Source organism: Ursus americanus, chromosome 14 (assembly GCF_024610735.1).
Source record: "Ursus americanus isolate L20-20 chromosome 14, mUrsAme1.1.p, whole genome shotgun sequence".
In the NCBI taxonomy this organism is placed as follows: Eukaryota; Metazoa; Chordata; class Mammalia; order Carnivora; family Ursidae; genus Ursus; species Ursus americanus.
In genome coordinates this window covers 45,182,449-45,198,689 of record NC_142140.1, presented here as the reverse complement: position 1 = coordinate 45,198,689, position 16,241 = coordinate 45,182,449, and the positions used below count along the sequence as shown (strand labels likewise).

At 52.7% G+C, this 16,241-nt stretch overlaps 1 protein-coding gene across 9 annotated transcripts in view; it reads right to left on the bottom strand.

Moving 5' to 3' along the window:
* The window catches only part of EPS15L1 (epidermal growth factor receptor pathway substrate 15 like 1), a 94,562-nt gene extending 80,192 nt beyond the window's left edge, over positions 1-14,370 (bottom strand). For all 9 annotated transcript variants that reach the window (XM_045778838.2, XM_045778840.2, XM_045778845.2 and 6 more), the window contains exon 1: positions 14,246-14,370. In XM_045778838.2, coding sequence (XP_045634794.2) covers positions 14,246-14,278 — 33 coding nt within the window. In that variant the 5' untranslated portion in view covers positions 14,279-14,370. The remainder of the gene's footprint in view (positions 1-14,245) is intronic.
* Positions 14,371-16,241: the final 1,871 nt, after the last annotated feature.

Genomic DNA, 16,241 nt, shown 5'->3' with positions numbered 1-16,241 from the left:
GAGGGAGGGAGAATCTCGAGCACACTCTGCGCTGGGCGCAGAGCCTGACCCAGGGCTTGATCTCACAATCCTGAGATCACAACCCGAGCCAAAATCAAGAGCTGGGACGCCAAACCGACTGAGCCACGTATGCACCCCAATTTCTGAGATTTAAAATAAAAACTTCAGAAATAAAAATGTATATGGCAGAGGAGGTCAAGGGATGGTAGACAAGTGCAGAGATTTGCAAAACGGTATTTGTTTGGGTGCCTGGCTGGCTCAGTTGGTAGAGCATATGACTCTCAATCTCAGCGTCATGAGTTCAAGTCCCACATTAGGCATGGAGCCTACTTAAAAAAAAAAATCGCATTTGTTGTAAACGGGTGGTGGGCACATGGGAGTTCATTAAACTCTTCCCTCTACTTTGAGTGTGTGTTTACATAATTAAAGACCAACATTTGATGTGTTTCTGCTTTGGCAGGGATGCTAACGGTACAAGCCACTTCAGGTGTTAAGTACGATAAACAAAGAGCAGCTTTATCACCAGCAGTGTGATACTTTTGACAAACAATAAAAACTAGCACTTCTTTACCACACACATACACACAACCCCTTCTGCTACTGTGAGGCCTCTCCCCGAGGGTCTGCCCCGAGGAAGTGATCAACTATGCAGGAGGTGGGGAAAGGCAAGAGCTTGTATCAGTTCACCCTGCTGGAGAGCAAGGAATACCCGTGACAGCAGAGGCTGGACCCAGGCGAGGATCCCGCATAGCAGTAAAACAGCATGGGCAGAACATTTACAAGCGGGGTATGATCGTCAGTATTTGCCAAATGCAAAGGGAGGGCCCAAACCAGCACAGCCAGTGATGACCCAGCTGGTAAGCCCACAGCGATCACATATGCACATGGACCTGAATGTGGCAGGACGGACGCCACAGGCTAACACTGATTCCTACCAGTGAACTGGTTCCCCATACCCGCCCCATGGCTTTCTGAGTTCACCAGTGTTCTACATTAGTGCACACTGCTTTTGTAAATAAGACAGAAAAGGGAAAGAGCCACATACAAGAAGAGGGATCCGAAGATAATATGACTCTCCCTGGAGACCCAAATGATCGCCATGACAAAGATGTGTACCTGCCATTCAGCACAGCATGCAGGGCCTCCGTCCAACCCACTCAGAACTCAAGGCCTGCGGTGGGGACACGACACGGGGGGGAAGGCCTATAGTCCCCACCTACAAGGAGAACCAAAGAGCAAGAGAACCATGCCCCGAAGTTTAGACACACAATGAAGCATCAAGGTGAACAAGACAGCCAGACGGAGTTCAGGGCCAGGAACTATCAGCAGGAACGCAGACTCAAGGTGTAAAAGCTTCAGCGCTCCCACGAGACCACTGCTCTTGGCCCCATCTATCAGAAACGGAAATAAAAGAGAAACGAGGTCACTTGAGGCAATCTTCCCACCCTGACACGCCACCCTGTCCTACACTGAGTTCCGAAGGTCTCCGCCCACACCTCTTGGCCTGGCGCTCCTAGCACTGGGGGAAGCAGAACCACAGTGAGGTCAACAGTGCCACCAGACAGACGTGGACTCGAGTCCTATCCCACCACCAGAGTACTGTGCAACCCTGGGGAGGGCGAGCAGTCTCTCTGTGCCTCAGTTTCTTCATCGCATTCCCACCACCAGAGCCTGGCATTGGGTGAGCATTCCTCCAACGCTGGCTGTTTATTGCCCCGTTCTCCTCCTTGTCCTCTCCTTCCACCTGCTGCCATGCGAAATCCTATCCCATCCCTAGAAATGTCCCCTCAGGCCATTCCACTTCAAACTACTGACCTCCTACCTACTCTTCACAGAAAACTTCCTGAAAGAGTGGTCTGCCCTTGGGCCTTGAAATTCATTCATTCACTCATTCAGCAAACACACATTAAGTCCACACAATGAGGAGGAATCAAGGATACAAAAGGGTGTGAGACAGAGCTCTAGGGCTCAAGATAGGGAGACAGGCAGGCAAAGTGAGCACCGGACTACAGCACAAGGTGCCAAGGGACATGAGGGCTACGACAGCAGGAGGCACAGCTGAAGCCTCCAGAGCCTGAGCCAGGGCTCAGGGATGGGCAAGGTGGATTCCAGGGCAGAGGGGGCCGGCAGGGACTTGGGGTCATTTGGCACGGTTTCAGCCTGCCAGGAAGGGTGGACAGTGAGGTAAGAGGGTCTGTGCCCGCCCTGCTGAGATGCCCAGAACATGATCCCCGCAGCGAGCTGAGCAGATTTGCACAGAGGCAGTGAACTGTATAGGCACTTAGCTACGCGGAGTGAGTGACGGGGGAGCGACCAGGGGGAGACTTCGGTAGGCCTCCAGAAGGATGAAGCCAAGGAGTGCAGCCACTCACTGTGCACAGACACAAAGAAAGGGGGCTGTTCACCTTTAAACATGCTTCTCTGGGATGTCCCTATGGGACATGGAAGTGGAAATCTCATTCCCATTCAAGCAGTTTCTACAGAGCGTCTTGCAGAGCTCCTAGTCTGGAAGAAAATGTCATTACATGTGACAACGCACACAGAAGGCAGCCAAGTGCTCAGAGGAACAGACAGGGATGGCGGGGGCACTCGGCAGCCCAAACACTCACCTGTGAGGCTGGGGAGACCGACACTGCCCAGCTGAGCCTGCCCGAGGGGATACAAGACAACAAGCACGCCTAGGAGCACCTACGCTGAAGCACTGGGGCGTAGACAGGCCTGCAACACGGATGGAAAGAGACACCACTGGTGGGAAAACACCAAGGGAGCAGGGTCCTGAAGGGAGCAGGGGACGGGCAGGTAGGGAGGGGTATGGGGTTGAGGGTGGCCACACAGAGGACAGGTGGATGGGACTGGAAAGGGTCAGACAAAAAGGAGTTCCTGGGACCTTGCCCAGACAGCTTGGCAGAGCATGGAGCAGATTCTAGCCCATTCTCCCAAAAATGCTGTTTAAGCTCAAAAGCGGCCCTGGCCTCCCCAGAGCCTCCCTGGATATTGCTCTTCCCAGCATCTCAGAGAACAGCACCCGTCCATTCTGTCCTTCCTTCCTCTGCACAGAGGACCAGGCCCTGAACAGACTCACAGGGGTGACAGCTCAGCAGTAAGGGCCCCTACACAGCAGGGCACCTACTGCCTTCCTTGAGAATGCCCTCTTCGCACAGTGCTCCCAACTCTCCCCAAGTGTGCCCTGAATCTTCCCAAAATTCCTTTCCTAGATCAGCCACCCTGGGGTTCCAACATCTCTGCCATATGCTGAGCCCTGGCCCGATACTTTGCCATCCCTTCAGCAGGCATGCTGCCCAGCACTCGGGGACCCCCAGCGGGATCAGGTCGGCCGCTCTCCATGCCCCTCCCCTCCTCTCTGAGGGTGGCATCATCAGCCTCCCAGCACCCACTGCTCTTCTACAGAGCCTGGGTCTTCTAGGCACCAGGTACCCAGTAGGCTCCCAGATTGAGCAAGACAGTCGCCACTGCCGAGGTGGAGCGGAGCATCAGGTCCAGTCAGGGAACAAATACAGAAGAGCAAACATGCTGGCAGGAGCCGGGAGGGGAATTCACATGGTCATTCCCCAGCTCAGAAAAGACGCTGTGGCTGGCGAAGAGCGTGAGGTTCCAACCCTCAGCCTAGCTCTCGAGGTGCCCCACAGCCATCCCCTGGCCCTGCTGGGCTAATTTCACTACTCCCCCGCTGCCCACCACACACGCACTCCCTGGACACTCACACTCACTCACACTTGCACACACTTGCAAACGCACAGCGCTCAATCCCAGCTCTCCTTCCTGCTCTGGCAGGTTCTCTACATACTGGGCACCGGATGCTCCTTCTCTGGGCACAAATTACTCCCTATGCCTGGCGGGGGGCACTGTGCCTGCTCAAGGCCAATTACCTCCCAGCCCCGCAACCGAGCCCCTGCTTTAAAAACTTCCCCAATTCCCCAACTGAAATGAGTCTCTCTCTCCTCCACATTCCCACAGCCCCAAATCTACAAATGGGACATTTCTTAATGTCCAATTCTTGTCAAGGCTACTCTACTGACTGGGGCCCCCTCCTTCCTACATTTTCAGGTCTGGGAGGTGGGGGGTGAGGCAGAAGTCTCACACCTATTCTACCTCTTGCAGCGCTGGCTCTGTAAGCAAACCTTCCGTATACTTTTTTAAAAAACAAACTTGTTTGTTTGTTTGTTTGTTTACAGAATGGGTAAGACTTTGATGGAGTCTCAGGAGGGAGTGGGTGAGATGGGTGCAGAGAGGCTGATGATCGGGTAGACACAGCTCCACCACTCAGCAGCAGAGTGAAGACAAGCTACAAAGCCTCCTGGGGCCTCAGTTTCCCCAGCCAAGGAATGGGACTAATACAGCGCCTGCCCTGAGGATTACTTTAAGTACCGGATGAGAATATGTAGGTAAAGCACACTCTACAACCCCCAGATGCTACTGTACCCATTACTGCCCTTCTTATTACTGTCACGGAGACAGAAGAGCTGGCTTTATTTATAAGGAATCATGAGGAGTGGGAAGGGAAGTCAGGCAAAGTTATTAATCAGGGTGTGTTTGGCAAGAATCACATCACAGCCCTGACAGCACGCCACACCAAATGATCTTTGCCAAAAAATGATACAATATTTCACCAAATGCTGGCTACACTACAGTACATATCGTACTCATTTTCTCGCTCAACTAGTTGACTAAGCCGCTTCCAACAGTCTTTTACTAGTTCTCTTAGTCTTACTTATTTTTTTTAAACATCCAATTGCACACACAGCAGGTTAAGTGCTTAGTAGCCGTGAAATAAAGGATAATTCCAAGTGGCTAAGAGGCAACAAAAAATTAAATCAAGAGGCCGAATGCCAACAGGACCAGCTTGGTGTACAAGAAAATGCCGATTCCCTTGTCTGGGCAACAGAAACAACAGCCCCGACCTGCACGCACTCAGCAACTGTGGGCATCTGCTCATCCCCGATGGAATCCTCTTCTCGGTGGAGAAAGCGTCCACAGTGGATACAGGGATATGGCACTCCGGGCTCAGAGACCGTTCTGGTCTTGATCAAAAAAAACTCCCAGCAGGAGAAATGTTCTCAACAGCACACACCTAGCTCTGCCGGGTCCTGGCGCCTCCAGCCACACACAGTGCTGTTTCTAGGGTGCGGGGGAATTCAGAGGGCTAATCCCTGCCCCAAACTTTCCAGTCCTGACTTCATAATGTCCCTGTGAGGATCTTTTTTTTTTTTTTTTTCCTATTTATTCTTTCCCCCTTTAAAAGCAGTCCGAAAGAAGATCATTTCCTTTTCCCACTGGACATGTAAAACTGCAAACATCCTTTGTGGATTAAGAAAAGCCAATTTTCTGTGGCTCAACAGGCGTGCTCGTTACTGTCATTAGTAAATCAGAGAACCTCCTCCCCACACCCTCTCACAGCACCAGTGAAGGGACACAGGGAGCCCTGTGAAAGGGTGGGGGCCTGGCCGTCAGGATGCTGGGCCTCAAGGCCTCCCTGACTCCCCTTCACCAGCGCACTAGGTGTCTGCTTCTTCACCCAGGAGAAAGAACATTTCCACTAATCGACTCCCATCAGCTAGAGAGACTGCTCCTGGCCGCTCTTTGGACCCTGCTGCCACCAATCAACAGACAGTTATCGCCTGCCTGCTCCAGGGGCTCGGGACACAGCAGGGACAGAGCTGCTCCTGCCCTCCCAGGAGCCCACGGTGTGCTGTCCACAGGAGAGAACACTGGCTTTGGAGCCAGGGCTGATCCAAGCATCCCAACTCCCTGGGAGGCCTGAAACCTGTCCTTTTAGCTCTGTCCTTCTCCATTTCCTTGTTCAGAAATGAGCCCAGGGACAGAGACAATGACACTTCCCTAATGGGGGGTCAGTGGTGAATGGGCACAAAGTGGGTGTCCAAACCCCCTCCCTTCTTCTGTACAAGACCTGCACCTCAAATCTCTCCCCAACACCTGGGTTACCAGAGTCAGGGAAGGGGCCTCTGACGAGTGGTAGGGGGTGGAGAGCAGCCAGTCTGAAAGGCTGCACCCATCTGCTCCCTCCAGTCCTGCTGGAACAGAAGAGGGAAAAGAGGAAGGAAGACCCAGGCCCCCTCTTCCTGCTCTCCTTATTTCCAAGCCAGTGGAGGCAACTGCAATTCATTCCACTTCCGTAGGCTGCCACCCAATCTCCACAAGGGTATCCTGCCACACAGGGTCCTACTTATCTCTGTGCCTGAAAGCCCAGCTCCGGTTGAGCCATCTAAAGGGCAGGGGCTCAGTTTTAGTCTTCTGGGTCCCAGACCAGCACCGGCTAGGTGCTCAGCAAATGGGATCTGACGGTGCCCCCAGGAGCTAGGCTGCTTCTCAACTGCCCCTATATACGGGATCCCACCAGGTCTGGAGGGCCCGCTGCAAGGTGATGGGTCTTGTCTCACCTGTCCCAGCCACCCACCTGGCACCGCCCAGGAAGGCTGTCTTGCCCTGCTGGCTGGACACACCACACCTGCCTCCTTCTCCTGCCTCCTCCCCACACTTAGAATGCCCCAGTGCAAATAACCATCCCACACACTGCTTCAATCACCAACCCCTTCTGCTCTTCTGGAAACAACCTCAGGCCAGGTTGTTCTTTATCACTTCATGTCCATATCACAACAAACCTCTCTGAGCTAGTCCCCAGCTCTGCGCATTCTCTACGCAAGCGGTCAGATTTGAACGTGTCACTTCACTCGTCAAGAACATGACATAGCTCCTCCCTGCCTCACATACTGCGGACCTGCCCTACCATTCTGCCATTCATTCAACAGATGATTACTGAACACCTAGGGACCAAGGATGAATTAAAACAGCCTTTGTGGACCTAGTCTATGCAGTAGGGGAGACTGACCATCAATCTAATAATCCCACCAACAGAAAATTACAGACTGGCATGTGGAAAAGTACAGAGTATCCCCACAGGCAGCAACAAAGAAGCTGGGCCAACCTGTCAGGGAAGGCTTTACCTGAGGAAGTGATGTGCCAGCTGAGATAGGAAAAGGAGTAGAGGTTAACCCAGAAATAAAGTGGGGGGGAAGAACATCCCAGAAAGGGGGCAATAAAAAGCATGTGTAAAGGCCCTGAGGCAAGAGGGAACATCGCCTGAGCAAGCAACTGGAACAAAGGTGCAGGGGTTGGGGCACCTGGGTGGCTTAGGTGGTTAAGTGTCTACCTTCGGCTCAGGTCATGATCCCAGGGTCCTGGGATCAAGCCCCACGTCAGGCTCCCTGCTCAGCACGGCGTTTGCTTCTCTGTCTCCCTCTGCCCCCCCCCCCCGCCACTCGTGCCCGTGCTCGCTCTCTCAAATAAATAAAATCTTTAAAAAAACAAACAAAAAAGGCTCAGGGGCCACAGGGCTGAGCAAACAGGGAGGGTAGAACCAGGAAGCGTGGGATGCAGGTGAGCAGCGTGCTAGATGGGGCAGAAGCCCAATTCTAGTCTGCAGACAGTGACAGCAAGCCTTCCTGGCACCACCCTTCCCAGCTTGCAACGGGTGTACACAAAAGGAGAACTGACTTTGTATCGGCTGGTCTGAAATGTAATTGGTAAATCGGTAAGTACAGCAATCCCACGCAGTAGGCAGAGGCAGAGGCAGGGCCAGACGGAAGTCTAAGGACATGGCTGTTTCTGGTCATCTGCAACCTCTACTTCCCTCCAGCAGCTTGTGACACTGAGGGCTGGGCCTACTATGGCGGACAGAGCATTCTAAGCAGGAGCAGCCCTCTGGGCCACCCAGCGGGCAGGTCTCCTTTCCTTCCCTCCCCACCCCCCCACCACCATCGGCCACTCTCTAGGCAAGCAGACACCGTGTCAGCCCCTTTTGTCTCAGGTCAATCTGTAGGCCAGGCACAAACTGTGTCCCATTTACCAAACCACCTTCTTCCTTTAATCCCTAAGTCACCCTAGTTAAAAGAGGGCTATGGACCCCAGAGTCCCCAGCCCTGGCCTCACGTTCAGGCCCTTTGAGCTAGAATTCCAGTGTCCTGGCTTCTGTTTATTCTGCTTTGCCTCTGTCTGAAAAAGCATGCCTTCCTCTCTTCCCAGCGTCCCCACAGCCCAGCCCAGACGCCCCTTCTCTATGCAGCCCTTTCCCAAGCAGAAGCAAGTTATCCACCCTTCATTCAGCTCAGACCACCCATGGCCTGGGCCTTCACCATGGCCTGGACCAAGCCGACCCGCCTCATGGGCTGGGCATGGCTCACTCATTTCTGCATCAGCCATGAAGCACCAAACACCCATTCGAGCAGGGGAAACTGTAAAGACGATAAGGCAGCTTCTGTTTCTCCCATGACTTTCCAGTGAGATGAGATTAAAACAAAATAAGAATTTAAACAAGTGATCTTCTCTCCACCAGACTCCACAGTATCTAGAGGTTAGGTGGCATGACCACTGTTTAAAATCAAATGAGATCTCATACTGCTGTATGCTTGGCAGTTAAAAAAAATTAAAAGGGGCGCCTGCGTGGCTCCGTTGGTTAAGCATCCAACTCTTGATTTCAGCTCGGGTCTCGATCTCAGGGTAGTAAGTTCAAGCCCCGCACTGCGCTCCTCATGAAGCCTACTTAAAAAATAAAACGCACAAACAAACAGAACCTACAGTGCAACACAGAGCCCCAGGCCTGCGTTAGATGGGCTGTGTCAGCACGAGCTTGCTGGGTGTGACCTTGCACAAGTGACGTAGCCTCTGGACCTCAGTTAACCCCTTTATACAGTGAGGATAAGACTGACCAGGGTGAATCGGGAGGATACAGTGAGCAATGCAAAGTGCCTTTCCTGCTCGGTCCGTGGCTCCTGAGGCCTTCCCAACCTCACACGTGGGACCCTAAACTCCGCTTCAGTTCTCACCACGAGGATCACTTCACCCCGGGATACACTACGTATCTGCTCATTTCCTTCCGTCTGTGCCCCACTCCTGAGAACCTCGGCTCCATGAGACAGGGCTGTCTTCTGGTTCACTGCTACATCCCACTGCCCAGGAGGTCTCCAGCACAGAGGAGATGCCCAATACGTATCTGCTGAATGAATGGTGTGTGGGGTGCTGACACTCCACTGCCAGGAGGCGGATACATCATATGGAGTTACTCCCAATTTGCACATGGAGAAACTGAGATACAGAAAATACTGCACAACTGAGGGCACTGAAAGGACATCTGGGGACCCTGAAAAAATACACCCTGAAGGAACCTCAAATGATAATGGGGTGGGAGAGTTGTCTTTGAGGAAGAACGTGAAGTAGTCTTCCAAGTGGACGCTGGCTGCTCAGGTGAAGTCTGAGTGGGGAGACCCTGAGAGCGCCCCCAGCGTGGCTGCCGAGGTGTCTCTCATGGGGGTGGTGGCGGTTGTGTCGTCCATCAGCTAATAACGTGAAGCGGCCTGAGGCATCAGAGAGCAGACACTCAGCTTTCGGGTACCATCTGATCAAAGACAGTTCCCTTCTTTGCTGATCGGGTGAAGAATGAGGCATGGGAAAGTTGCTTTAAAGTTAAAAATTGGGGTGCCTGGGTGGCTCAGTTGGTTAAGTGTCTGCCTTCAGCTCAGGTCATGATCTCAGAGTCCTGGGATCAGGCCCTGCATCTGGGTCTCTGCTCAGTGGGGTATCTGCTTCTCCCTCTCCCTCTGTGCTCTCTCTAATAAATAAATAAAATCTTTAAAAAATAATAATAAAGTTCAAAATTGGTGTGGAGGGAGCAAAACTTATATGTTCTTGCTTAACTGGGAGCTACTCGGTCCACAAACCAGGCCAATGCAGGTCAATAAGATAAAGAGCCAGGGAATTCTGGGTCTTACAGGGTAGGGCCAATCTTTACTCTAAAACCTGACTCTCTACTCACCAATTTATACCACATCACCATTAGCATTCTAGTAAGACAGAGAGAGTAGCAATTATTTTAGAGAAAAAAACAAGGGACGAAAGGACAAACAAGTGCCCCAAGCACTTGGCATTCACTGCAGACACGTTCACCGGGTGTTGCTCTGGGCGAGGTGCCCAGCAGGCTGCCTGGAATAGGGGAAAGAGCAGGGCTCTGCAGGCAGACAGATGTGGGGCTGACCCACCAACTACGGACTGCAGCAAGTGACTTAAATCTCTGTGGGTCTCAGTTTCTTGTTTGCAAAATAGGAATAAAAACCTTAAAACCTGGCACCCATTAAAGAGATGACGCATCTCGAATGCCTGGGCATAGGAAGCACATGACAAAGGAGGAGGACCCCAGTGGCAAGGCAGAGGGGGTGGAACTCCTTGGGCACAGGGCACTCTCTTCTTCAATGAGCTCAATGCTTTCCATGTGCTTCCTGGGTCTAGGGCCATGCAAGGGACCCACAGAAGGTACAGGAGGGAGAACTGTCATTGAGGTGGACTGAGGCAAGAGACCACCAAGGAGGCTTCCGAGAATGGTCTCCAATGGGCGGGAGGTAGGCTAGGTTGAAGCAGGAGATCACAGCACAAGGGGGGGTATGTAGGGGGAGCACTGGGAAGAGCAAGGCCTTACATGAAAATGGGGCAAGTGTGGGAGAGCAAGCCGGCAAGGTCAGGTGGAGCAGGCCCAGGGGGCGTGGGAATGCTGAACCAGGAACAGTCAAGCTGGACAGAAGGAGGGGAGTGAAATGGGAGCAGCTGGAGGTTTCTGGAGCAGGAGGTGGTTGTGCGGAATGAACTATGAGAGAGAGGCTAAGTAGGAAGGGGGACAACCCCAGACCTGTTTACTGGTGGATGTGGGTAAGGAGGTGGCCAATTCCAGCAGGCAGCTGGCAGGGGTGGGGTGTTAGCAAGGGAGAAACAGGAGGCTGGACTCCGGAAGGGTCTTGGTGGGGGAAGGGCATGCTCTGTGGGGAGACCCTAAGACAGGAGCAGACAGAGAGAAAGAATGCAGAAGACAGAGAGAAGGCCAACTGGTGGGTTACAGTGACCAGTGTTGTGAGGTTCAATGACAACCAACTACAGGCCACTTAAGTTAAGGATGGCACGGCGACCAGTAACTTATGAGACCATATGGTACAAAGGGGATGAGGGACACAGGTGAATTTCCAGGGTAGGAGAGGCAAAGGGGAGCTGTGCTCGGAGGCAGGGAGAAATCACCAAGACACCAATGGAGGGAGAAATCAACCCTAGACTCCTGACTCTTCAAACAGGCAAGATTTGTATTCAGGGTCAGAAAAGACTGTACAGGGAAAGAGGTGTCATAGATTTGGGGGAGTATGGAGCAGACCAGGAAAGATGCTGATGGTTAAAGTATTGGGGCCAGAGGAGAAATACGATGGCCTACTCCCCTCTACAAACCTGCTGGCAACCGCTTTACTCACCTTCAACGGGCCATCCACGTTCCAAGTGCACCCTACACCTCAGTCCAACCAGAGCACAGCCTCATGCTCCAGGCGACTCCCTGACTGCCCCCAACCAGAAATTATCCTAGAATCATATCCATGCTTCCCCAGTAATAATCTGTGAACCTGTGTGATCCCTCGGCTAGACTGAAAATACCTTAAGGGCTATGTCTCCCACCTAGCTCGAGGAGAACACCTGGTGCAGAACTTCACCTAAGAAAGGTAAAGAGAACTGTTGACATAACTACCTGAAGGAAGAAAACCTGGTCATGCCTTTGTTCAACAAACATATAAAGGAACAGGAAGAAACCCAGAAGTCAGAGACCTGAAGTTGTCATACACTCCTGGCTGTCAGTCTCTTGAAACTCCTTCAATTTTGCTCCCACCCCTAGCCCCATCCCACATGTAGAGAAGAAAAGCCACCTGTAAACGGCGCTGGTAGGTGTAACTCACTGGTTCCTGCTTCGTGAGTTTACCGGACACCTCCTGGGTGCTGGTCACAGGAGCAAGAGTCTGCACCTGCTCTCACCGGGTGCCTGGTCTAATGGGGAAACAGACCTCTGTAAACCAGCAAAGGTGCTGAGGGGTGTGTGGAGGAGACACACTGCTGGTGGGATAGAAGAGGGGGCCCTACTTATGACAAGTGGTCAGCAAAGGCCTCTGGGAAGAATGACATCTGAGCTACCACCTGAAAAAGGAAAAAGAGCCAAGCACTGACAGCACCAAGGGAAGAAACAGGGAGGAGAACTTCGGGAAGAGAACTTCAGGAGAAGGAACAGCCAGTGGGGACACCCGGAGGACAGAGAAAGCTCAGATTATGGGAGCAGCAGAAAAGCGGCAAGTATGGCCACAGTGTGGGTACCCGGGAAAGAGTGGGTACCAGGGAAAGAATGAGACCAGAGAGGGCAGGCAGGCACCAGACCAGCAAGGCTTCCTGAGAAGGAACTGGGATTTTATTCCAAAAGGTGATAGGTAGGCAAATCATATGACCCAATTCATGTTTTCATACCTTCACTCACAGTGGCGAACCACTCCCTTCCTCCAAAGCTAATCCTTCATCAGTAAAATAAGAATTCCTCTCTCCTGGGGCACCTGGGTGGCTCAGCCGTCAAGCGTTTGCCTTCAGCTCAGGTCATGATCCCAGGGTCCTGGGACCGAGCCCCGCATTGGGCTCACCGCTCGGCGGGAAGCCTGCTTCTCCCTCTCACACTCCCCTTGCTTGTGTTCCCTCTCTTGCTGTCTCTCTCTGTCAAACAAATAATTAAAATCTTAAAAAAAAAAAAAAATTCCCCTCTCCTTGTTGTGTGAATAAGCGCCAACGTGTTAGAAATTCTTAAGCACTTAAATTCTAAAGCACTCAATAAACATCAGCCATTGTCATCACCGAAGTTCAATTTAGGGCTACTGTCAAAATTTGATAGTTTTAAAAAGATTCCCCCCAAAAAACTGGGAGCACTTTTTCATTAAGCGAGCCAAAGTGAGTTTCACCCCACCACCCCCACACACACACCCTAAACTGTAGCAACTATTAATAATACCCAACATCTGTATGGTACCTAGTTTACACAGCATTTTAGTACCTGTTATAAGAACATGTTAATAACCACTCATCTTTAATACTTTTAATTTACTGACAGTGTCACAAATTTGCTACTTCTTGCAAGATTTAGCAGGTATGCATATCTCTCTCCTTGGAACAGCTGGCCAGTCATGCCTACCTGCTTATCAGCTCTCTTAAGGTTTAGCATTCTTACTGCTGTGGTCTACATTCCCATATGTCCCAATCTGCTGGAGAATTAAATGATGATAATAATTACAGTATCGCTGAGTGCTTTGATGTGCCAGGCACTGTTCTAAGTGCTTTACATGCTTAATCTTCACATTATCCCAGTATTTTTTTTATATTTCCATTTTCTAAATGAGTTCTAAGCACTTACCCAAGGACACTCAGAAGAATAAATGATAGAGCCAATAACTAAACACAAGATGATACGACCCTGTGTCCTCACTCTTAATCCCAACTCTGTGCTAGATCATTTAGACAGAATTCTTATTGTATTGTGCTTGGTACGACACAGGTATTCAGTCAATAAAGGCAGCTGTTATTAGCAGGGCACAGGTAGTTTCTAGTTCCCATGAGAATGTCACCTCCGGGAGAGCAGCGACCTTGTCTGTCTGGGTGACTGCTGCGCTCTCAGCCCCTGGACCAACGCACATTTGACGAATAAATGAATGAACGTCCCTCCCAGAAAGCAGGGCTGCCTGCGCAAGGCTCTTTTTTGCACGTATGCGTCGCGCCACTGTTACTGCCCCTTAGTAAGACCACCAGGCGTATTTGAGCGCACAGAGAGGGGCCCGGAGACCTGAGATCTCCCCTTTCTCGATTCAAGGGTGGCGGAAACAGCTCCCAAGGAAGAGACGGATGAGTCCTGGATCGCACTGCTGGAGGGTCCTGGCTGTGGCAGGGTTAGCCCTCCACCCCGGCGGGGACACAGTCCGCTCCGACGGTGGGACCCGGCATGAAACAAAGACTCGCGGGGCCGACGCACCGGTAGAAAGGCTCACTCCCCTCGCCCACCTCCCTCAATGAGAGCCCAGAGCCACCGTGCATCGCCCGGCCTGGGAGCGCCGGCGAAGGCCGGGCGTGGACCCGGGCCCGGGCCCCGGACTGTGCAGACACAAGCAGCGGCTCCGCCTGTACGCCGCCCGCAGAGGGTCGCCAGGGCGCGGGAGGCCGCGGGCTGGGCCGGCCTGTCACCTTCAGGACCGCCCGCCCACTCGCCCGCCCTCCGCGGGAGCCCCTCAGCGCGAGCCGCCGCCACTCGGCTGGGCCTCCCTGCGCATCGGCCTCATCGGGGCGCAGGCTTCACGCCCCGCACCCCAACGCTGCACCCCCGCCCGCCGGCCCGTACCTGCTGGGAGAGCGGGATGAGCGGGGCCGCCATCTTCCCGCGGACTCGGGCTCCGAGCGCCGGGGAGACGGGGGCGGGGCCGCGCGTGCGCACGGGTGGGAGGGGCGGTGCGCGCGCAGCTGAGTCTGCGAGAGGGCGGGACCGAAACAGGGCTGCGCACGCGCGCCCAAACCTAAAGGGGCGGGGTCGAGGGCGGGGCCGTGCACACCTAGCCGGGGCCGAGAGGGGGCGGGGCCGCGGAGGAGCGCAGGTCGCGGGGTGTGCGCCAAGCTTTTCTGCCCCTTACCACCTTACCCCGCACCCCTACTCCCTGGCCCCGCACCTAGAGGAATGATGTGCTGTCATTCCTCCAGGTACCTTCCCTTCCCCGTGCGCCTGGCAAACGCCTTGTGGAGAGGTTGTTGCCCACCCCGCAGAGGGTCAGGAACCTCACCGTGCCCAACAACGCTCCCTGTTTCTCGGATAGGGTGCATGTGTGTGGGGGTGGCTGGCGGGTGTGTGTGTGTGTGTGTATTATTTCCCAATTCCCACTTTCTAGCAGGGTGACCTTGGCAAGTCACTTAAGTATTTTCTCTGAGCCCCCAGTCCCCTTCTGAGAAGAGGGGATGGTAATATGTGTTTGCTGTCCTTCCACCTCCACGGCTCACACTGTGCCCGGCACAGAGCAGGCGCCTGATGTTTGCTGGAGAACCCAAACCGGAGGGGGCATTTATTTCTTTAGACGTTTTTTCTTCCACTGGCTAGGGACACACACTCATCTGTGGCCAGTTTCCACTAACAGGGTGAGAAAGAAAGGTCCAGCCAGGCAGCTGACCACAGAGGCACAAGGTTTCCTCAAAGCAGGTGGGCCTCCCTTACCCGGCCTCCTGTGGTGGCCACACAGTGAGTCTGGCACCTTGTCTCAGGCAGGCAACCTAGAAAGCCATGTGATCTCAGGGGTGGGCCACAGCTTCCTGTCCACCTCTTCCATTTTGGAGTCAAGCTGCTGCTGGTCTGAGACACCGGGGAGCGAAGAACAATGAGATAAGACCATGGGTCATCTGACCTCATCTTGAGACTGTTTTGCTGTCTGAGCTCCAAGTTTTCATTGTCGCCATGTTCCTTCACCCCTCGGTTCCTTGTATAAAAAGCAAGGGGAAGCCACCAGAGGGTTTGGAACATGATCAGATTTGTGTTTTAAAATGGTGAGTCTCCGTGCAGCAGGCAAAGTGGCCTGAGTGCCAAAGGATGCCGGGAGTAGGCCAGCTGGAAAGCCGGAGCGGTGGTCCAGGTATGGAGATGGAGGCTTTTAGCTGTCGTGAGTGCTTTATCCGTCTCTGTTCCATAAGGAAAAGTCGAGTCATTTCCAACAGAGGACATTTGATATAAGAGAATGAGTATAAAAGTACGGCAAAAACAGAAGAGTAATATAAGGTTACCTGAAGATTAGTAACTGTAAGAAGCTGCTGGCCCTTCTAGGGCTAAAGGTCAGAAGGGGGAAAGGTGTTACCCAAAACCCATCATCGCTGGGCCCTGAGCAGGAACCCAGATGCCCACTCTCACCAGCCACAGCTGTTTTGCCATCGCTGAAGTCACTGCTGTTTTTCTCACCATTGCCTAAGGTGCCGGCAGAAGCCTGAAAAAACGGCTTCTCCTCTCTGCCTGCCTTCCCACTTCTTTCTGACAGAACATGACAGGAAACCAATGGGTAAAGGTGTCTGTGAAATGTCATGCAGGCTTCCAGCCTCTACAGAGGCACTGTCCAACATGGGGGCGACACAGTACGTGTGGCCAAGTAAGTTTCAATTTGAATTAATTACAGTTAAATAAGATTAAAAATTCATTTCCCCATAGAATATACAACACCAAGAGTGAATCCTAATGTAAACTATGGACTCTAGGAGATGATGATGTGTCAGGTTCACGAATTGTGACAAATGTACCACTATGTCGTGGGATATTCATCGTGGGGGAGGATGTGGGTATAGGAGTGGGGGTATATGGGAGCTCTGTGTTT